The 24,511-nt window shown below is 39.1% G+C and overlaps 1 protein-coding gene across 3 annotated transcripts in view; it reads right to left on the bottom strand.

Moving 5' to 3' along the window:
* Window positions 1–12,023: 12,023 nt before the first annotated feature.
* gal3st1a (galactose-3-O-sulfotransferase 1a) overlaps window positions 12,024–24,511 on the bottom strand; it is a 22,167-nt gene continuing 9,679 nt past the window's right edge. For all 3 annotated transcript variants that reach the window (XM_043715656.1, XM_043715657.1, XM_043715658.1), the window contains exon 4: window positions 12,024–16,617. In XM_043715656.1, the coding sequence (XP_043571591.1) occupies window positions 15,462–16,617 (1,156 nt within the window). In that variant the 3' untranslated portion in view covers window positions 12,024–15,461. The remainder of the gene's footprint in view (window positions 16,618–24,511) is intronic.

Here is a 24,511-nt window from a genome sequence, read left to right as displayed (position 1 = left end):
CGTGCTTACCTTTGCATTTTCAGGTCCTGGTATCCAGAGAGAGACAGAAAATTTATAACTCCAGCCTCAAACTGTTTTTATATGACATTTCGTCAGACACTAGGCAAAACTGGCTCCAGCAGCTGGATCACACAGAGAGCAGCTTGTGTAGTAATCCCAAAATAAACTTGCTAAGATTGCCATGATTAAAGTTTATGATATGACAAATAACAAAGTAATATAAATGTAGATTCAGTCTCCAGTTATGAGAGTTTGTAGCTGAATGGAAACTTTGAGAGTTTAAAGCATGCAATTAAAAAGACAACCCAATTGATTCATGACATAAATTTTTGCTTTTTATACATTATACACTGTGACATCTAACATACAACCAGTAATGAAATTCTAGAAATGAATATCTGTAAATCCAGAGTTACTAACTTTCTATTGTTTATGAAGAAGCCAAAGATGTGATGAAAGTAGTTGCATTTTAAGACTTGTGAAGATTTTAGAATCAAGCCGTAATGGCTGCCTGACCTGATTGTGACTACTTCTCATTCATTTCTTGTAAATGTGAGTTTTCCTTCCTACTCTAGCTGTGTTGTGTACATATTTTCAGATCCTGATCTATTATTCTTGTGATGCAACATATTTTGTTTCTCATGTTATTATCCAGAACGCACTTTCTGAAGGAATGTAATCAGACTTCACCTGATTAAACAGCAGCACTCCAAAAGCTTGTGGTTTCAAATAAACCTGTTGGACTATAACCCGGTGTCATGTGACTTCTGACCTTGTCCACCCCAGTCCAACGACAGCACCTCCACATCATGAAAGAACATAAGAACCCGGAGCAGGAGAAGCCAGTTCAGTCCCTTGAGCGTGCTCTACCATTTGACTTATCTCAAACTCAACTCCACTTTCTTGCCCACTCACCATAACCTTTCATTCCATGATTAATTAAAAATCTATCACTTCCTTAAATTTACTCAATGTCCCAGCATCCACTGCACTTTGGGACAATGGATTCGACAGATTCACAACCATTTGAAGGAAGTAATTCCTCATCATCTCTATGTGAAATCTGTTACCTCTTATCCTGTAACTGTGATCTCTCGTTCTAGATTTTTCCACATGAGGAAACATCCTTTCTACAGTGACCTTGACAATCCCCTCTAGCACCGTATATACCTCAATTAGATCTGATCTCCAGCATCTGCAGTCCTCACTTTCTCTCAATTAGATCTCCTCTCGTTCTTCTAAACTCCAGAAGGGATTGTACAAATTCCATAATAACGTCTAAAAGGGAGTTGGATATACATTGAAAAAAAAATTAGCAGGCCTACAGAAAAAGAGGCTGGTTGTCAGATTAATAGGATTTCAAAGGGTTGGCATTGGTACCGTGATTTTGGAGTGGAGTGGGATGAATTAACTAACTCGTACAAATTGCCAGCGCAAACACATTGGGCTACATTTCCATTTTCGACATTTACTGCATTTGCATTTGACTGCACCTTTAGGATTGTTTACAGTTTGCTGTTCAAACATGACCATCTGATTCTGTTGCGGGACTATCAAATGTTGTTCCGGAACCTGTGATCAGCCACAGGAGACTGATTCTGTTCATTTTTCCTCTCCTTTGGCTATTAGGACTTAATAGACATGAGCTGATGAAAACAGAAGTGAACTCTTGTGTCTTTACCAGACACACGTGCTTCAGCACAAGGAGTCTGAATTTAGAATATAAGCAGCCTCACGGGGCACAGATGATAGAGCTGGGGGCATGAATGTTCCCAGAGGAATCTCTAAAGATCTGGCAACCTGTAAGTTTACTTTATCTTCTTTGAATCATTGAAGTCCTCAGGTTGAAGAATTGTTGTGCTGGGAGATGGAACATTTTTTCAGCATTTTCAATGTCATTTTATATCCTGACAGATATCTTTGTGGCATCCTTTAATACAGGTGAGGTGCCGGAGGACTGGAGGGTAGCTTATGTTGTCCCCTTGTCCAAGAAGGGTAGTAGGGATATTCCGGGTAACTACAGACCAGTGAGCCTGACGTCGGTGGTGGGGAAGTTGCTGGAGAGGGTACTAAGAGATAGGATCTATTTATATTTAGAAAAGAATGAGCTCCTCAGTGATAGGCAACATGGTTTTGTATGCGGGAGATCGTGCCTTACCAACTTAATAGAATTCTTCGAGGAAGTGACCAAGTTGTTAGATGAAGGAAGGGCTGTTGATGTCAATTCATGACCTTTAGTAAGGTGTTTGGTGAGATTCTCCATTGTAGACTAATGGAGAAAGTGAAGTCAGATGGTGTGCAGGGTGTTCTAGCTAGGTGAATAAAGAACTGGTTGAGCAACAGGAGACAGAGAGTAGTAATTGAAGGGAATTTCTCGAAATGGAGAAAGGTGACCAGTGATGTTCCACAGGGGTCAGTGTTGGGGCCACTGTTGTTTGTAATATACCTAAATGATCTACAAGAGGGCACTGTTGCTATGATCAGCAAGTTTGCAGATGACACAAAGATTGGTGGAGTAGCAGAAAGCATAAGGGACTGTCAGAGAATACAGGAGGATATAGATAGACTGGAGAGTTGGGCAGAAAAGTGGCAGATGGTTTTCAATCCAGACAAATGAGGTGATGCATTTAGGCAAGTCTAATTCTATTGCAAATTATACAATGAATGGAAGACCCTTGGGAAAAGTTGATGGGCAGTGAAATCTGGGGTTGCAGGTCCATTGTACTCTAAAGGTTGCTGCACAGGTGGATAGAGTGGTCAAGAAGGCATATAGTATGCTTGCCTTCATTGGACAGGGTATTGAGTATAAGAGCTGGCAAGTCATATTAAAGTTGTACAAGACATTGGTTCAGCCGTATTTAGAATATTGTGTACAGTTCTGGTCACCACATTACCAAAAGGATGTGGACGCTTTGGAGAGAGTGCAGAGAAGGTTTACGAGGATGTTGCCTGGTATGCAAGGTGCTAGCTATGAAGAGAGGTTGAGTAGGTTAGGTTTATTTTCACTAGAAAAAAGGAGATTGAGGGGGACTTGATTGAGGTTTACAAAATCATGAAGGGTTTAGACAGGGTGGATAGAGACAAGCTTTTTCCCAGGGTGAAGAATTCAATAACCAGAGGTCATGCTTTCAAGGTGAGAGGTGGAAAGTTTAAGGGGGATACACACGGCAAGTACTTCACACAGAGGATGGTGGGCGTTTGGAATGCATTGCCAACAGAGGTGGTTGAGGCAGGCACGATAGATTCATTTAAGATGCATCTGGACAGATGCATGAGTAGGTCGGGAGCAGAGGGTTAGAAATGCGTAGGAATTGACCAACAGGTTTAGACAGTACATTTGGATCGGCTCAGGCTTGAAGGGCCGAAGGGCCTGTTCCTGGCTGTAAATTTTCTTTGTTCTTTATCAAGAACAGAGTTCCAAAGCTGTGCCATAACTCCAAATTCAGAGTGGTAGCCTTGGAAAAGCTTTTCCATTTCCCACATTAACTACTGAATAGTTTAGCTCTAACCAGTGTAAACTTAGGGAAAGCTTTTCTGGCAAAACTAGAATTGAAATGAGATTATTAAGCTATAAAGAGTGCGGAAAAGATTTGCTAGGATGCTACCCGGATTGGAAAGTTTAAGTTATAAGGAGAGGTTGGATAGGCTGGGACCTTTTTCCCTGGAGCATAGGGGACTGAGGGGTGACCTTACAGAGGTCTATAAAGTCATGAGAGGCGTAGGGAAGGCAAATAGCCAGCAGCTTTTCCCCATGGTAAGGAGTCTAAAACTAAAAATAAGTTTAAGGTGAGAGGGTCCAGAGGGGCAGTTTTTTCACACAGTTGGGTGGTGAATGTCTGGAATAGGCTGCCAGAGGTAGTGGTGGAGGCAAGTACAATTTTGTCATTTAAGAAATATTTTTTAAGGTAAATGGATGGGATGGGTATGGAGGTATATGTACCAAACACAGGCAAATGGAAATAGTTTAATTGTGAAAACTGGATGACATGGACAAGTTGGGTCAAAGAGCTTATTTCCATTCTGTAAGCCTCTATGACTCTATGACAACTTGCATTCACTAAGTTAATTCACTGGTTAATTGGGAAGGTGTTTGTCACAAAGGTAGTTCCTTTTTTTAAAAAAGCCGTTCCTTGGCTCAAGGAGACTCTGTCCTTGATTTTTTTTAAAGGTGCAATAAACCAGGCTGGTCTCCGAACAGTCTGGTTTGGTGCAGAGATTAAAGTGTATTGAGGGGCCTTCTTGTTTATGCGCAAACAGATGAGACTTCAGACCAAAGTGGTCATATTTTAGAAGTGACCTGTATAAAGAAAGGGGAGTGGTCAGCTCTCTAGCTGAGCAGTTTAGTTCAGTCCAGAACTGGTTGGGAGTTCAACAGTGAGCTGTGTGGAAACCCTCTCTCTCCTAATTCTAACCTGTAAGTATGGTTATACTGGTTTTCTACTGGTTTTTAAAGGGAATTTGCTTATTGTTGTGTATATTCGGAACAGCATACTTGAGTCTAGTTTGGATAGACTGAGTTCTGTGGGGGTTTTTTATTCTATTCTTTGTGTTTCATTGTGTAATTTTGTGAATTTTTTTTTTGTCTGTTTTAAACCTGGTAGTCAACCTCGCTAACATAATCCAGGTAATTTTCACTGTACGCTTACTGAAACAAGTTGCAAAATTATGGTCTGGCCAAGTCCATAACATGTTGGAGAAGTCTAAACATCATCGTTTCAGCACTTACACTATTAGAATATGTTGATGTGATGTACACTGAATTAAATATATTTTAATTGAAGCAGAAATAACTACAAGAGGTGGTATCTACAAAACCAATATGATTTTATTTCTTTTCGATAATGAGTTACTGAAATGTTTTGAATTGCTGTTTATTAATGTCATTAATCTGTGCCTCTGTGTGTACACGTGTGTAGAAGATGTAAGCAATGTTCCAGGGTTCCCAATTTACAATACACTTCACAGATGCCAATCTCAAAAATAGGCTCGAATTATAAAATGCCCTAAGAAAACCTAAAATGTATTAAATGACCGTATATTTGTGTGTATCTAATGGAATGCCCACAAGCAGTGTTTTTCACAGATGGAAGGCTTCAGGTCTACCAATAGATAAAAAAATCCTACTGCACAAAGGTCACCTGAACAAAATTACAAATCTTTAAAATGCCATCAGGCAGCAATTGTACCTACTTATCAGGCAAATTTAATCCATATCTGTCTTACCTTACTTTTCATAAACTGTGAACTGTGCACAAAATGTCTCAAGCAGTTAACTGGTAAGACTGAGTCAAAAGTCATACAACACCATGTTATAGTCCAACAGGTTTGTTTGAAATCACAAGCTTTCAGAGCGCTGCTCTTTCGTCACTTCACCTGCAGCGTTCAGAAAGCTTGTGATTTCACATAAATCTGTTGGACTATAACCTGGTGTCATGTGATGGACCTGGTCGACCAGTCCAACACCAGTACCTCTACATCATAGTAAGACTGAGAAAGAAACTAGAGATGTGTGTATGACATAAAACTAGGGGGAAGGCAACTTGCAAGAGGGACATAAACAGTTTGCAAAGAGATATTGGTTGTTTAATTAAATGGGCAGAAAATTGGCAAATGGCTTGTAATGCGGGCAAATGTGAAGTTTATTTTAGAAGACAGAACAAAAAATAGAGTATTATTTAAATGGTGAAAAATTGCAGAAAGCTGCAATACAAAGTGACTTTTGCATGAAACACAGAAAGCTGGCACACAGGAGCAGCAGGTATTCAGGAAGGCTAATGGAATGTTGGCCCTCATTTCAAGCGGGTTGGAATATAAGTCAGGAAATCTTACCGCAACTGCACTGGTGATGTGGGTGTTGCTGGCTGGCCAGCATTATTATTCCTCATCCCCACTTGGCCTTGAGAAGTTGGATGAGTGCAGCCCCAACAACACTCAAGAAGTTTGAGGAGGTGGTGAGCTGTCTTCTTGAACAACTACAGTCCACCTGCTGTGGGTTGACCCACAATGCCATTAGGTAGAGAATTCCAGGAGTTTGACCTAATGACAATGAAGAAACGGCAATATATTTCCAAGTCAGGATGGTGAGTGCCTTGGAGGGGAATTTGAAGGTGGTGGTGTTCCCATATATCTGCTGTCCTTGTCCTAGGTGAAAGCAGTCCTGGGTTCGCAAGGTACTGTCTGAGGATCTTCGGTGAATTTCCACAAATTGTCGAGAGTATACACTGCTGCCCCTGAGCATCGGAAGTGGATATTTATAAATGTAGTGCCAATCAAGCAGGCTGTGATGTCCTGGATGGTGTCAAGCTTCATGAGTGTTATTGTGGCGGTAGTCATCCAGGCAAGTGGGGAGTATTCCATCACAGTCCTGTCTCATGCCTTGTAGATGGTGGACAGGCTTTGGATAGTCTGGAGGTGAGTTACTTTTTAGATTTTTTTTAGATTACCTACAGTATGGAAACAAGCCCTTCGGCCCAACAAGTCCATACCGACCTTCCGATGAGTAACCCACCAGACGCATTCCCATATTCACCCCTGATTATGGGCAATTTAGCATGACCAATTCACCTAACCTGCTTGCCGCGGTATTACATGCCTCTGACCTGTTCTTGTAGCCACTGTCTTTATGTGGTGAGTGCGGTTGATTTCTGGTCAATGATAACCTGCAGGATGTTGATAGTAGGGGATTCAGTGATGGTAACAAGGGGTGGTAGTTAGCTTGTCTCTTATTGATGATAGTCATTGCCTGGCATTTGTGTGGTGCAAATGTTACTTGCCACTTATCAGCTCCAGCCTTCATTTTGTCCAGATCTTGTTGCATTTGAGCATACACTACTTCTGGATCTGAGGAGTCCGCAAATGGTGCTGAACATTGTGCAATCATCGGTGAACAACCCCACTTCTGACCTTATGATAGAGGGAAGGTCATTGCCGAAACAGCAGGATGATTGGGCCCAGGACACTGCTCTGAGGAGCTGAAATGACTGATCGCCAAAAACTGCGACCATCTTCCTATGTACCAGGTATGACTCTAACCACGTGATGCCCATTGATTCCAATGCGGTTCCTTAATGGCACACTTAGTGTCAAGGGCTGTCACTCTTACCCTACCTCTGGAATTCAGCTCTTTTGGCCATGTTTGAACCAAGGCTGTAATGAAGTCAGGAGCTGAGTAGCCCTGACAAAACTCAAACTGAGTGTCACTAAGCAGGTTATTGCTGAATAAGTGAAGCTTGTTAGCACTGTTGATGACACTTTCCATCACTTTACTGATGATCGAGAGTAGACTGAAAGGGCTGTATTTGGTTTTTTATGTACTGAACATACCTGGGTAATTTGCAACATTATCGGGTAGATGCCAGATGTTGTAACTGTACTGGGACAGCTTGGCTAGTGGGGGTTGGGAGTGGAAGGGTGGTGAGGGGGGAAGCTCTGGAGCAAAGTCTTTGGTACTATTGCCGGAATGTTTCCAGGGTCTGTAGCCCTTGTTGTATCCAGTATCTCCAACTGTGTCTTGGCTCTTCCATCATTGAAGATGGGGATATTTGTGGAACCTCCGTATCCAGTGAGTTGTCTAATCATCCACCACCATTCGTGACTTGATGTGGCAGGACTGTAGAACTCAGATCTGATTCATTGGTTGTGGGTTTGCTTAATTCTGTCTATCACTTGCTGTTAAGCCGTTTGGAACAGAAGTAGTCCTGTTCAGTGGCTTCACCAGGTTGACACCTCAACTTCAGGTAGGCTTGATGCTGTTCCTGGCAATGCTCTCCTGCACTCTCCATTGAACCAGGGTTGATCCTCTGGCTTGATGGTAATGGTTGAGTGGGGAATGTGCCAGGCCATGAGGTTACAGATTCTGCTGCTGTTGATGGCCCACAGCACCTCATGGATGCCCAGAACTGAGATGTTAAATCCAAGTCTGTCCCATTTAACATGGTTGTAGTGCCACACAACATGATGGAAAGTATTCTCAGTGTGATGGGGGGACTTTGTCTCCACAAGGACTGCGATGGTTCCTCTTACCCATACCATCATGAAAAGATGCATCTGCAGCTGACAGATTGGTAAGGATGAGGTCAAGGATGTTTTCCCCTTTTGTTGGTTTCCCCAGCACCTGCTGCAGACCCAGTCGAGCAGCTACGTCCTTTAGGAATCGCTCAGCTCAATCAGTGGTATTGCTGCTGAGGCACTCTTGGTGATGGACTTTGAAATCCCCCACCCAGAGTACATTTTGTGCCCTTACCATCCTCAGTGCTTTCTCTAAGTGTTGTTCATTATGGAGGTGTACCGATTCATCAACTGAGGGAGAACAGTACACGATCATCAGCAGGAGGTTTCCTTGCTCATGGTTAACCTGAAGTCATGAGACTTCATGGGGACTGCAGTATTGAGGACTGCAGTATGGTGAGCAGTTTTGGTTTCCTTATTTAAGGAAGGATATCATTTCATTGGAGATAGTTCACTACATTCACCTGGTATGGGGGGAATTGCCTTATGAGCAAAGGCTAAACAGTTTGGCAACTCTACTCACTAAAGTACAGTATAGATAATGAGAGTTGACTTCATTCAAATCCAGAGTGTTAATGCTGAGAAGGTGTTTCCCTTCAGAGGTGAGTCTAAGTCCAGAGAGCATAGTTTCAAAATAAAAGGTGCTGCTTTAAGACTGGTGAGGAAGAATTTCTTCTCTCAGAGGCTTGAGAGTCTTTGGAGTTCCCTGCCACAGAGAGTTTCGAGTGCACAGTCCTTGTATATATTTAAGGCTGAGATAAATTGATGCTTGATCAGTCTGGGAATCAAAGTTTATGGGGAAAGGGCAGGGATGTGGTCATGAGGAGTGTTGGATCAACAATGATCCTACGGATAAGTGGAATAGGTTTGAGGAGCTGAACAGCTTCCTATTTCTGATGGTGTGATGGCCAACAGCACCAATTCATGGCCTCAGTAGCATTCTCACAAGAAATTCTACAATAAAAATTCCAGTTTTGAATTCCAGATAAGAAACACTAAATGGATTTTTGCATTTCATAGTTTCTCTGGTTTGGGCTCACCTGCCATTTCAATAACTGGAATATCAAGGGTGCATCTTTCACTTTTCCGTATCTAGTCAAGGATTACCCTGAACTGATAAATGTAACAGATTGTACTCAATTTAACCGTTATGGAAATATTGTACTTTGTGTTTCTTTTGTATAAAATACATAAATAAACAATATGTTATTTCCACAATAAACTTTCCAAGACTCTTCAATTTTAGTAATAAACAATTTAATGCAACTTTTTATTTTGCTAAATCTAAATTCACTTTTATATCTAAAATATCCAAAGTAACTGATTTAGATATTTCAAATCAAGATAACCTTGTGTTGTTATCTTGCAGAACATAAATAACTGTGTTGTGAGTTTGCTGTAATTTGCCTTAAATCTTGAGATAGGGTTGCTGATGGGTTTGAGGGTGTCATCCTGTAATAGCGCTGCAACCTTTGAGACTGTAAGTAATGAACCCTATCTATACTGAATAGCTAAATAACATTTTAAATCATTACAGTAACCTGCCCGACTCCAAGCAGCTGCTTTCACTGTTTTCAATGCACGACATTAGCACTTAAAAATGCAAGCAGAAAAGTACCGGCAAATTTGGAGCAATGAGCAGCTGTATAGTGTTTACAAGACAGAAACGGCCTGTTGTCTGAAATTAGCATGTAGGGACGTAAGGACTGTCATGTGCTTTTCTCAAAGGAATCTCTAATGGTTTGACCTGACATTGCCATTTCTTTTTGCAGCTAAATTATTTTAAGAATACTATTCTTAAACTGCATGAACTGAAGCATTTCAGAATTTTTTAGAAGTCTCAATCTGTTATGACTTAAGTAGCTGCACTGATGGTTCCAACCAGGTATGCATCCCTACACTTGGAATAATTTGGAGTCGCCCCTGGCTTGATCTCTCCAATATCTGATAAATATTTTTAATCGACCTGTTCAAATGTGTTCTTGAGTGGATGGTACCTGAATACAGCTGGAGTGACCCAAAGGTAGGGACACTACCACTACACTGCAAGAGCCCTGAAATGTTTTGCAGATGCATTAAGAGCTAAGACCTGATTATATTTATTTTAATTGACCTGTTTGCATATTATGACACACCTCCAACAGCAGGTGAGACTTGAAGCTGGATTTTCACTCTCTCTCACAATACAATTGGATGAAATGCATTAAATTTTTGATTGCCGGTCGTATATTTTTCAGATGCAAAATGAGCTGCTGTGTGTTTTGTGCGCGCTCTCTTCCCACCTCCTCCAGAAGTCACTTTAGACCAGTCTGTGTTTTTGATTTAAAGCTATGTTGCTATTGTGCAGTGAAAACCAGTCAATAGCACCATAAATCATTGCTTTGTGGTTGACCCTCCAATCCTTGATATTTCAATGTTTGACTTCTTAATTAAATTGTCTTTGCTACCTTGATGTGAATTACTTGGGGTTTCATACTGAGATCTTTCTATCATTACGTGGTGTTTTGCAATATCCAGCACATTTACTAGTGAATTTTTGAATAGTAATTGAATTGGGATCAGGAAAATGGACAATGCTCCTTTACCAGGAATTAAGATATTCTGTAGAATTACTTAACAGAAACGTACATTGTATACTGCCATAAAAGAAATAACAAAGCTCTTGGAGTTGAAAATATTGTTTTTATTGAATAAGTTAGACTGTTATCAACATGCAAACAAAAAGTGCTTAAACGGTAGCAGCTCACAAACATTAATACTGTTTACATGCTATGTCATGAAATCATACAGCAGTTCTTAGAAGTGCTGGGCACTGGAGGGATACAAGCAAAAAGCTCTGTTTCTTTTTCATTAGTAAACAAGACTTCAAAATTTAAATTTAAATTAAAATCTTAAAGCAAACGAAATGTGGCACAATCAATTGTTCACATCAATAATGTGTAGTTATAATAATCTTTTATGAAACAATATGTTAGATCGTTGCTTGATATTAGAATTAATGTCTCATAACAAATTTGGTAAATAGTGAGTTGTACTATCACATGTGTGAAATGATATTTACCTTCATGAAATATTTAAGTCAATTGAAATCAATATTGTCCACTTAACATGCCATCGTCACAATAACACATCAAAAGAGAATACAGGACCTTCCCTATTTTTTGTAAAATGTGGTGTACAAGTCATACCTTTTTGTATTTGTTAAAACTAAGGGAAACGCTTTTGTACTGACCAACTTGTTGGGGTTTAAGAAAGCTTGAAAATACAATATAGAACAGTAAATTATGCTTTGTTATGACTGTATCCTTCCAGTACAGCCTTTATTTTTGTCTTACATTTTGTTTAAAAAAAAATCACAACAATAAACGTTCACTACCCTAGAAATTAGTTCCAGTTTGCTTGGGTGAGCAGACTTCAGGCATTGTTCCTTTTTGCAAATCAAACAAATATTGCCTATAGTGCAATTATACTACAGTTCTGTGTTGTAGCAGATGTACAGCGTTCGCATTTTAATCATAATTACATTCACAGAATCAAGATCCTTTTAGTATTTACATTAAAGTTAAACCATAGATACAGTCAGTGCACAAAAGTAAAATTACAAAATGTGCTATTCTTTAAGAACAGCTTGTATGCATTTATCAATTATGCAAAATTATCAATGCCTTCAAATGAATTTTGATGCATCATATTGTTTATTATCACAAATATTTAAATAGGGTTGTAAATATCACAAAATAAAAACCAAAAGAAATGCAGATACTGTAAATCAGAAATAAGAACAGAAATTGCTGGAAAAGCTCAGCAAGTCTGGCAGCATCTATGGAGAGAAATCAGAGTTAACATTTTGGTTAAAGTTCTGAGGAAGGGTCACTCAACCCGAAACAGTAACTCTGATTTCTCTCCATAGATGCTGCCAGACCTGCTGAGCTTTTCCAGCAATTTCTGTTCTTATTTCTGACTTACAGCATCTGCATTTCTTTCAGTTTTTATTTCATGATATTTACAACCCTATTTAAATATTTGTGATAATAAACAATATGATGTGTCAAAAACTTCATTTGAAGGCATCGATAATTTTTTTTTGAAATGCATACTAGCTGTTCTTAAAGAATAGCACATTAGCTCTGATTTCTCTCCATAGATGCTGTCAGACCTGATGAGCTTTTCCAGCAATTTCTGTTGTTGTTGTTGGAAAAATCACTAAACTGATTGTGTTGTTTGAAAAGCCCATTGATGCAATAAGTTTGCTGAGTGTTAAATAGAGCTTTGTCAAGGTTTATATGTGGCAGTGTTGGACACTTAAAAGCTAGCTAAGGCCATGACAAAAACTCCACCCTCTCTTTTCCTTTCTCTTTATGACATTGGTAGGGATCTGCAGATTAGCTACATTTTCAGATCTGGTTACCATTCACCAATTCAAATTCCCCAAACAGCTGCAAATGCAAACTTGCTTGCAGTTTGTTATCCTACTGCAATGTTAAGTGAAATATTTTAAACGCATAAGAATAGAATGTGAAATTTGATGTGAAAATATTCAATTATGTAGTAACACATTTAAAAGAAAACAGTGGACACATTTACTATTTCGATGAACTGAACACCAAATGTGGGAATGGTAATGCAAGGGTAAGTAAAAATTGAATCACTGACAAAAATAAGCCATCCAAACACAATACAACTGTCAACTGTTCTTGGCCCTCAATCACATGCAATCCTTATCTTCTTGCAAGTCAGTTCTACTGTGTGTCTGCATTTTTAACTGCTTAAAAGGATCCTGTCAAAAAAGCTTCTCAATTGCAGTATCTTCTGTCAAAACAAATCAGGTGGGACAAAACATAATCTTGAACGTTAGCTCTTTGTGAAAATGATTTTTAGTATCAAAAGCTGCAATGTAGTGATACACGTAGAGCACATTGAACTCCTTAAATGACTATAATGTTTTGTGATTCAATTGTAGCTGTATATAACATGTATGTATATTATGTGTGTGTAATATATTTGTAGAAAGGCACTTAGTGCTTTTGTGATCCACTGTGATCATATGAAGGGATTTTTTTTCCTTGTCACACTTATTTAATTATGGATCACCTCCGTACAGTACAGCCATTACATTTTAAGACCGCATTGCAGCCATCAACTACAACAGTATATCGTCTTCTCCGTGTATTAATTAAATGAGATTCCAGTGTAGAACATATTTACATAATCTAACTTTTGAACAGATAGTAGTTTTCATTGATTAGCACCATATATTTATATTTTTACAAAGATAATGTACTATATTATTTATGAAAATTATAAATGCAACTTATGATTTTCAGTATCAAAATAAAAAAGTCCATATTTTTGGCTCCCTAATCATATGGAAATGTTGACGATTTGCCTCCAAATCTACATAATTCCACCTCTTCTTGTTATGTTCCACTTGTCTTAATGTTTAAATACTGCACTATTAAAAGAGCGAGATTGCTTACGTCAAGATTAGGGAAATCTGTTGATATAATGGGAGTAACAAATTCTGACCAGAGAGACACAAGTGGCAGCCCAAAACACAAGTAAATGAATTTAATATTCTCTCCCTTAAATGAATCCACAGTCCAGGAGCCACAACTGAACTTGAGACATTTTTGGGTGGTCTGTGTTTATGACAATGAATAATTAGATACGGGTTGAGGTCAAGCTTTCATCAGGTCCATTGATTGTGTGAAAGCTTTTAATGACTTTAAATCAACTGTCACATCACTAATGATATTAATTTCAACAGTGTTCTCATTTTCACCACAATTGTTATATACAAATAATTACTAACTTTGTCTTTGAATAAAAGATAAATAACTGAGTGGTCAATACAGAAACAGAAAGCAATTCAGTACAGTTGCAATAACTGCCTGTATATGTTCACAGCACTCAGAGAGCTCAAATTACTTGATTAATGATTTAAACTTGTTCAATAAATGTATAGCTAAATTATTCTTTTCTTTATGTCATCATGCATCTTATTCTGTACTGGATAGGCTACAAAGATCTCTCTCAATGTGCTGCCGTAAAAATGTGCTTAACTCATTTCTAATCATGCCTGTTGATTTCTTTCCTGCTGGCTAGAAAATTCACTTTTACATTAGGCTGGCCTCTGCTAATATGCCTAAAATTTCATCTGAGTATGCTCCTATGAAGAGTGGTGCTTAGAATGTCTTACTGGTTAAAGACACAATATGGAAATGGAGGTTGTTGTTGTTTTTCAGACTGATAACTTATCATAAGGATAAAGCAAAAATTAAAGTAAATTCTGCCTATTTGCTAAATGTTTGTATATGAGCAGGCTGGAAACAATTAGTAATAAGGTCCCTCCTGTCGTACATTAATGAGTGTTACCATCAACAGGCTCAAAAGACAATTTACTCCAAATATTAAGCCAACTTTCCATTACCAACCATCTAGAAAATCTGAAAGATTTAATTACATAGAATTTAAGTACATCTTGCTCTCAGTGCAGCATTTAAGTTAAGAAGCAACCATTTTGTATTATAATGAGATGCAGCCAATTCTGAATGTTCCCACCAAACCAAATTGCATAAAAATAACATTCAGCATAACGTATTATTACTTAGAGTTTTACAATTGAATGGGATATATATTTAAAAACAAATTTTATTTAAAGGACTATACATTCATCAGCTTGCATTTTGTTCAGTCAAATTGTGAGAACTTCATAGTGACGAAAAATGATCTTACTGTTGTAATATTGCACAGGATTCCTACCCTGGAAATGACATAGAATTGCCATTGGTATGATCATGCACAGAAACTATTTAAAAACATGGTTTTGTTTGTAATAGTATATTGAAAAGCAGGTGTGATTTTCTTAAAGTTAAGACTAGTTTTTTTTTTAAAAGTACATTCTGTATTCTAAGTGTGAGTAGGACTTTCCTTGTAAATATACTGCATAACAAATTCATAATGTAGGTCATATATTATTTGACAAGCATCAAGTAGGCAATCAATTGCTGCCTTTCAGGAATAGTTCACAAGGCCACATGGTGGCATTGATCAGAGATCCCTCAGCACTTGGTCACGGTTCTGACTCCTCTGATCCTACTTATAATTCACAGTTGTTTCATATGTGATCCTTCAAAAAAAATCATAATTGCAGTTGGAAGTTGGGATTAGCTTTTTTTGCAGAACTTTGTGTTGTAGGGCATATAGTTCCAAGTTAATGACAATTTTACGAACGGGAATTTGAAGAACAAAGCAAAACATTGAACTATACCCCAGGATAACTCTATATTACATATGTGAATGATTGCCATGCAACAACGGGCAATCGAGAATGGCACCAACGCAGTGCCAAAGGTCGAGTACTCTGTGGCAATAATTAAGTTCTGCTATTCCCCGTAGCTGCCATAATGACAGGGTTGTGAATATGAAACCCGTCACATTTCAAAGCTGGCCAACTACCATTTTAACAAATCCCTGATATAGGACCATAATTTTGTTATCCACAGGTTAACTCCCAATTCACTCAGATATTGTAGCTCAGGGGTGAGCATTTTCCTGCAGAGCTTCTTGTGCTTTCTGCTAATGTTCTTTTTCAGGTTGTAGCCCATGATTGAGCGTTCACCAAGTGGTTGCCACGGCTTTAATGATGCCTCCTGAATGGCATTTGCATCCACTGGGCGCCCACCATCAATGCAAATTGACTGCATGTTATCATTGCGCCTGCGCAATTCTTCCACATCACGCTCCATGCGTTCAAACCCATATGTTTCCACTTTTTTCCAGAAAGTAGCATTGAAGTATTGGTACAACATGGAATCAATTTTGTTCCAGTTTGTTGCCTTCTCATATAAGTCTCCAGTCATTCTTGATACAGTGGAGTCTTTTCGTACATTTAATTTGAAATATAAAATATCATCCAGGTCCCAGCACATCACATCCTTCAAAAGAATAAGTGATTCATCAAAATGTTCGAGGAGCATCACCAGTTGGAATCTTTCATCAATAGTTTTAATATGCTTCTTTACTTTGGGGTCATTGATATCCAAGTTATTATCATAGCCAAAGTCAAAAAATAGCAAATTTTTCAAGTAATGGGAGTTAAAACCACTTGGGTCATAATATCGGTTGGGTTCCCTGAGGAATTCAGCCAGTTTGTCCTCTCCGCTTATTTTCCAGGTAAATGGGATCACGCTACCAAAGTAATGAAAAGACGACTCAAATAAATGTGCAGGGTTCCTGAGAATGGTGAAATAAATAGTGTCTTCAGGGAGTAGCTTGTGGACCTCTTCGAAGTTAAATCGCATATGATTACAGACAATGTTGAAACACATGCCCGGCCTGTAATCCTTCACCTGACTCCTATCAAAGTATGATGGGTAATAAAAATCATTCCTGCCATTGGGAAAAGCAAATTTCAGGCGGTGTTTCTGCCCAAAGCGGAAGAGGATGTTGAGAATAGTGCTACTAGCAGTCTTGTGTGTCTTCATGAACATGATATCTTCTTTCGGGGTGCAGGCTTTGCTCAACTCTGAGGTGAAATGGGAGCCATTCATCCGGGGGACATTCCTGACATGCGCAGGTTTATAAGAGCAGGAATAAGGAACAGGAATTCTAATAAGAAAGGCAAAATATGTTAGAAACACTGCTTATATTACAACTGTAGAATACAAGAATTTTCAACATTCTGCTAATCTTTTCAGTGCTGTAAACCCTTCTTAACATTTGTAAAATTATTTACTATTGCCCATACAATACAGAAAACCATGGGTTTCTTGATTTATTCTAATACACTCCAATTTCGCTATTCGCTCCCTCGACTACGAAGTAATTATTTGTTGAAACTGAAGTATTTTCTTGCCTTAGTGGGTGATGATGGCCTAGTGGTATTATCGCTGGTGTATTAATTCAGATACCCAGGTAATGTTCCAGAAACTTGGGTTTGAATCTCACATGACAGACAGTGAAATTTGAATTCAATAAAAATCTGGAAGTTAGAGTCGAATGATGACCGTGAAATTGTTGCTGATTGTCAGGAGAAACCAATCTAGTTCATTAATGTCCTTTAGGGAGGGAAACCAACCTGGCCCATGTGACTCCAGACCCAGACCAACATCAATGTGGTTTTAATTACAGTATGGAAACAGGCCCTTCGACCCAACAAGTCCACACCCACCCTCCAAACAGTAACCACCCAGATTCATTCCCCTACCTTGTATTTACCCCTGCCTAATGCACCTAACACTATGGGCAATTTAGCATGGCCAATTCACCTGACCTACACAACTTTGGACTGTGGGAGGAAACCGGAGCACCCGGAGGAAACCCACGCAGATACGGAGAGAATGTGCAAACTCCACCTGTGAGGCAGCATTACTCACCACTGGGCCACCGTGCTGCCCCCCCGCCCCACTCTCTCCTCAGGGCAATAAAAGCTGGTCCAGCCAGCAATAACCACATCCCGTGAATGAATTTAAAACAAAATTGACTGGAACAGTGAGTAACAAAACTAATTAAACTGTGGTTTTTATGAGTATTTCACAACATGATGAGGGGTAGGCAACTTCAAATGTGGAAAGTGCCTCAACCTCAAAGCTGACTACACAATAATACAGTTAATTTGGCATTAACAACTGAATTGGATATTGTAAAGCCAACATGAATGCAACGGTGCATCATCAAATAATCTCAGTGTCCTTGTGAAGGTGTTTAAAACCACACAAGACATTATTATGAATTATTGGTGATGCCACTGACTCTGCCTTTCTCTGATGGAAACTGTTGCAATATAATTTAACATTGCAGATGCAGTGTGAAACCGAATTGTGAAGCTTTTTTGGGGGGAGGAAGAATGATAAGAGACATTGTAGAAATAGTATCAGTTTAATGAGGCATAGGAACATAAAGACCTGAGGGTACATGCGTCAGACACACCAACCCATTGCCTCAAATCAAAAGACAAACTCTATAAAATCAGGGGATTTAGTACAAAAGGAATGAGCTGCTATTGTTTTCTGCAAGTATAAACCAAAATCAACTGACTATTAAATTGTAGGTCATTGCAAAAATCCTGTTAAAACATCTAAAAATGTGATACAGAGTACATTTTAAAAATACTACTGTTATCCTTGCATGTATTAAAAGAACGGTACACCCCCTTACCCTAGTTAAATTATATAGTATGAAAGGAGGCCATTCAGCCTATTGTGGCCTTGCCCGATCTTTCGTAGAGCTATTGAATTAATCACAATCCCCCATTCTTTCCCAGTTTTCCCTTCGAGTATTTATCCATTTCTACTTTGAATGTTATCGTTGCATCCGCTTCCACCAGCATTTCAGCCATTGCATTTCAGCTCGTGAACACAATCATGATGGAGAAAGAAATAGAAAGATATGCTGATGAGTTTAGATGAAATAAACTGGGAGATGATTTACGTAGATAAAGGAATGCAGGCAAAGACTACACAAATCAAAAGTGTTGTTTCTGATCCTACAGATGTGATTTAATACCATGAAACCTTCATATACTTTAAAGGTTTAAGGAGTCTTTCCCCATCGTGCAGATTCTTTTGTTCGCGTATGTTATGGCACGCATCTGAACTTGGACTAGGGACATACACCGCACCACAAGAAGGTTTGTGCTTACCACATCACTGTGTAAGATCATTTTCACCTGACAGAAAACATTCTTGACTTATTTTTCCCAAACTCTGCTCACTAGCACAGGAAGGATTCCAAGGCCACTCCTTGGGTATTGAGCTATCCTGTTTAACCTTTTGTCATCTCAGGAGTAAGTTTTTATTTTAAAAATTCACTCAGAGAATGTGGGCATCGCTGGCTGGGCCAGTATTAATTGCCATCCATAGTTAGCCTTGAGAAGGCGATGGTAAGTTACCTTTTTGAACACTGCAGCCCACATACAGCAGATAGACACACATTGCCTGGGAATTTGATCCAGCAACAAGGAAGGAATGACAATATATTCCAAACCATATTGGTGAGTGGTTTAATTGAGTGAACATTCTCTAAACTCCTTCCAAAACATTTTGCTTTTCAAATAAGATCATCAAAACTGTACACATACCAGAGGTATGGTCTAACTGAGGCCACATACAGATACAGTAAAACTTCCTGATGTTTATATTCCATTCCCCTTGTTGAAAATGAAAGCTTCCCAAGTATCTTCTTTTTCACTTGGTGTTGCTGCATAGTAACTTTATGTGATCCATGTGCCCAAGACACGCAGAGTCCTTCTGTACCACTGAGTTTTGCAATCAGATTTATGCTTGGTATAGCACCCTTATGCAGACTCAACAGAAACTAACTTGGCACTGAACAGCAAGACGCACAGAATACATGGGCACTTCCTGTGTGATTTCTAATAACTACTCACAAGGCTCTCATTGACTGTTAGAAAGTGAGGACAGTAGATGCTGGAGATCAGAGTCAAAACGTGTAGCGCTGGAAACGCATTGCAGGTCAGGCAGCATCCGAGAAGCAGGAGAATCGATGTTTTGGGCACAAGCCCTTCATCATTCCTGATGCTGCCTGATCTGATGTGCTTTTCCAGCACCACACTTTTCGACTCTTACTGATTGTTGACAATGTAGCAGTTAAGGTTTTCAACTTTAATTCAAAGTGTCTACATGATATTCACGGTAGAAGATTTTAAACATTGAGGAAAATTTCATGAACTCTGCCTTTTTGATTATATTCAAAGAATCTTTTATAATGCAGAACCATTTCATTCAAATAAACCAGCAGACTGCATAAAACATTGCCTTCAGGTTTAAACTGGAGTTCAACAACAATTTAAATTTCTATTGCACCTTTACGATGGAAAAAATTATTCTAGAATGTTTCACAGGAGGCACCACAAAAATGAGCAACACAAAGGAATGGGTGGGAAATTTGGCCAAGCGAATAGGACTTGAGGGGAAGTGGAATAAGAAGAGCAGGTCTGAGATAGTAGGCTATACCACCAAGGAAATCCCCCCCTTCTCTGCCACTCATCTTTCAGCACCGAGATAGCTGGCTCCTGCTCAGACAACACCATATAGCAGAGGACGACCGCATCACTTTCCCTTCAATCTTATCCCAAGATAAATACATTTTTATAAAAGTCCTGAGATTTCAGAGCGGCCTTATGAGCTTGATTCATTTTACCACAAAATCCTGCCTCTTGCAATAAAATCATAAGAACTGGTGTGGAAAATCTTTGAAAAACAAGTTGAGATGGTTGTTTAAAAAGTATACAGGATTCTTGGCTGCAGCAAGATGCACAGAATACAAAAGCAAGGATATTATATACTGAGCCTTGAAAATTACTGGATAAACCCCAGCAGGAATCTTGTGTCCAGTTCTGGGCACCATACCCTAGACAGGATGCCTTATAAAGAGAGTGCAGAGGAGATTTGCAGGAATGGTAAATCCCTAGGTGTGGACTTCAATTAAATGGAAAGACTGGAAATGCTGGAGTTGCTCACTTCGAGCAGACACTATTAAGTGATGATTTAAGAGTGATGTTCAAAATTATTAAGCTTTTTGAGAAGTGAGAAGAACCTGTTTCTGTAGCGCAAGTGTTGATAACCAGAGCTCATTGGTAAAATTGGCAAAAGAGGCAAAGGTGGAGTTTTTTTTATCAACACCGCAAGTTGTTATGATCTGCTTGAAAGGGTGACAGACGCAGATTCAAAAGTAGCTTTCAAAAGGGAATTGAATAAATACTTGAGGTGGAAAATTTGCAGTACTGCAGGGCAAGAATCATAGGACTGGGGAATTGCTAACTGGATAATTTTTCAGAGTCGGTAGAAGAACAATGAATCAAATTGACATAATATAAGCTGACTGGAATTATCATGAAAGCTCAGATTTAGTTTAAAAGAAAGTGGTGGTCTAACCAAAGACTCTAAAAATATGCTCATTGCAGTTGCCTGGAACTCCATCTATATATATTTGTAAACAACATCAAACCAGTTCCAAGTAGAAATAACAAGCTCAGTGAACTATTTTGTAAGGCTTTACATGTGCTGAAGCTTCTTTAGTATACTGCAAAGTGTTTCATGCTTTGCACAAACACTAACACTGTAGTGTAAATCCATAATTAGTGTAAGACCAACATTTGTGAATTTCCAACTCCCTTTACTACACCACTGTTCTAGCTGACAATTTTTTTCCATTGCATTTTTCTTATCAATGTTCTTTTATTTTAATGAAAAGGACTCTGGAATTCCTGATCTAAATATTTCAGTGTCTTACCTTTCTTTGAGAGTATCCATACAACCTAACTCTTTGATCAAACTTTTGGTCACTGGTTTATTTCTTTGGCTTAGTATCAATGTTTATCTGGTTACGCTTTTGTGAACAGCTTTGGGATTTTTAAATGCACTACATAAATATGCTTTGTTACCATTGTTTATGTTCATCTGTATTTTATGCATTGTGTCAAGTACTGACCAGCTACTGTTTCTGTTGTAAAATAGCTTGCTTTTGTATTTGCCAATAACTGTAACTCATGCTGCAGTCCATTTAAAACACAGTACTGGACCAAAACTATATTTGTAACATCATGTTGTTTTTTTTATTAATTTTAGTTCAAAAAGACTATGAATAAAATGCAATGGAAAAGATATAGGAAAAAGAATTTAAGCCCGAGTGGTGTTTTGGCACATAATGTAGGGGAACGGCATATCAGTATCACAACATTAGACAGCCATTTTACAAGAAAGATTGCGTCTCAAATGTTTCCCTATTTTTATTGAAAGCGTGGACACGAGTATTAAGTGGTGAGAAAACTGATGAAGACAACTTTTGTGATAAAAATGCTACATGATTAATCCATTAAAACTTAAAAAAGATAACACTTTAAAACATCCAGGTAATAGGGAACTGCTTTATTTTATTATTTAAGACAGCAAGTGATTCTAAGGTACAAAGGTGTTGAGACTGTTAATCACAATCCTATTCCAATGCCTCTCCTATGTCAGCCAGCCACTCTTGCCTGGTTTGATTCTTACCTATCCATTTGTAGACAAAGCATCATCTGCCGAGTCCCACACAGTTACCCATAGATTCTCCCAAGGATTCCCTCTAATCAGTCCTCCAATCATCCACATCCCCAATCATCATCCATTTCTCATTTACCTTCTACGTCTTTGGCAACATTTGAAATACATTGCACTCAGCTCTACTTTATCATCCTTGAGGGGCTTTTGCCCGAAATGTCGATTTCGAAGCTCCTTGGATGCTGCTTGAACTGCTGTGCTCTTCCAGCATCACTAATCCAGAATCTACTTTATCATGTCTGCTCTCCACTCCCTCAATATCTCCACTTTATCATGCTGTTTGTTTATTCGTTAGTATTAGATGCGTAGAAATTTCCTCCAAGAGAATATTGAGAAGACTGAAATCACTATATTCAGTCTATGCCACTAATTTGTTTCTCTAGCTAATGAGACCCCATTCCTTACGCTGTCATCTGAAGGGGGACTAGACTGCTCACAATCTGTTCTCCTGGTCGACATTGTGATGAGCTTTTAATCACATAACCAGTCCCATCACCAAAACCAGCTATGTCCACATCCATAAGATTGCCAAGCTGCAACACTGCTTCAGTTCATTTGCTGCTACAATCTCATCCATGGCTTTATTAATTCTTGACATCCAGTCCAATGCTTACTTAGCCGTACTCCCATTAGCCAGCCTCCATGAACTTGAGCTCATACAAAACTCTGCTGCCTCTCTCCTAACGTGCAGCAAGTTCCATTCACTTTTCATCTTGAACTTGTTGACTCTTGGTTTATTTGACTCCTGAAGAAGGGCCTGTGCCCGAAACGTCGAATCTCCTGTTCCCTGGATGCTGCCTGACCTGCTGTGCTGTTCCAGCAATAAAGTTTCAACTTTGATCTCCAGCATCTGCAGACCTCACTTTCTCCTTGACTCTTGGTTTAGTAAACTCTCAATATTAAAACTTCATCTTTGTTTTAAAGTCCCTCCATGGTCTTGCTCTTCGTTATCTCCATTGTCTGGTTGATCAGCTCAATGACTATCGTAAATCTCTGCATTTTCCAAATCTTGGAACTAATTTTGATTGCTCTGCTATTGGCAGTCTTGCCTTCAATTACAGAGGTCTAAAGTTCTGGAATATTCTCCCAAAAGCTCAATGCTTCACCACCTCTTTAGCTCTTTTCTTTCTTTCTAATGCTCCACTACATCTACCTCTTTGTCCATGTTTTTGGTTGCCTGTCCTATGAAAGAACATTGGAACCTAAGACATAAAAATAGAATTAGACCATTCAGTCCCTCAAGCCTATCATACCATTCAATAAGATCATGGTTGATCTGCCCCAGGCCTCAACTTCTTTCTCATGCCAGCCCATCGTAGCCCTTAACTCTCCAATATTTTAAAAATATATCCACCTCCTCTTTAAATACGTTCAGTGACCTAACATCCACAATTTACTAGAATAGAGAATTCCAGTCATTCACTGCTCTCAGAAGAGAAATTTCTTTCCAACAGTTTTAAAGGAGTGTTCACTTAGTTTGTAACAATGTACCCTCATTTGAGATTGCCCATTTATCAACACCTATCACTCCTCATTCTTTTAAACTCTAATGAATAGAAGTCTAACCTGTTTAGCCATTCTTGATAGGACAAGCCGTTCAACCTTAAATACAGGAATCAAAACTTTACTCAATTTCTGTACTCCCTCTAATTTTGTTTTCTCCTGCTCAGATCTCAAGTAGCAGCAACCTCTGAAAGCTGAAGTCGATGCTGGGAACAATGTCAGCACGTTGAATGGTGTACGTAGATCCTCAGAGCAGCTATGCAGCTGAAAGAGAATATCGCAGTGTACTCCAGGTGCAACCTCGCCAACACCCTACAGAATTTTAACAAGACTTCCCTATCTTTAAAACTCCAACCCACAAGCAAGAAAGACCAAATTTCTATCTACTTTCTTAATGACCTGCTGCACCTGCATACTAACTTGCTATTCCAGCCAAACGTATTCCAAATCACAATCTGTTGCACGTATGTCACTTCTCTCCACCACACTGACACCTTCCTTTACTAACAAAGCTACCCCAAATCTTTTCCTTGCCATGTATTCTTTCAGAACATTGAATATAGAGTTGCCAGCCATGGTCACTGTGTAATCACATCTCCATTACAGTTTATCATGTATTTCTCCCTGTGTTGAGAAGAAAGTGAGGTCTGCAGATGCTGGAGATCAGAGCCAGAAATGTGTTGTTGGAAAAGCGCAGCAGGTCAGGCAGCATCCAGGGAACAGGAGAATCGATGTTTCGGGCATAAGCCCTTCTTCAGGAATGAGGAAAGTTTGTCCAGCAGGCTAAGATAAAAGGTAGGGAGGAGGGACTTGGGGGAGGGGCGTCGGAAATGTGATAGGTACTACAAACAAACCATTATCTCCCAGACCGTCCATAACCTCATCACCTCGGGGGATCTCCCATCCACCACCTCCAACCTCATAGTCCCACAACCCCGCAC

This window comes from Chiloscyllium plagiosum, chromosome 25, assembly GCF_004010195.1.
Source record: "Chiloscyllium plagiosum isolate BGI_BamShark_2017 chromosome 25, ASM401019v2, whole genome shotgun sequence".
In the NCBI taxonomy this organism is placed as follows: Eukaryota; Metazoa; Chordata; class Chondrichthyes; order Orectolobiformes; family Hemiscylliidae; genus Chiloscyllium; species Chiloscyllium plagiosum.
Note: the sequence above shows the minus strand (reverse complement) of the source record. Positions and strands in the feature narration are given on the sequence as shown.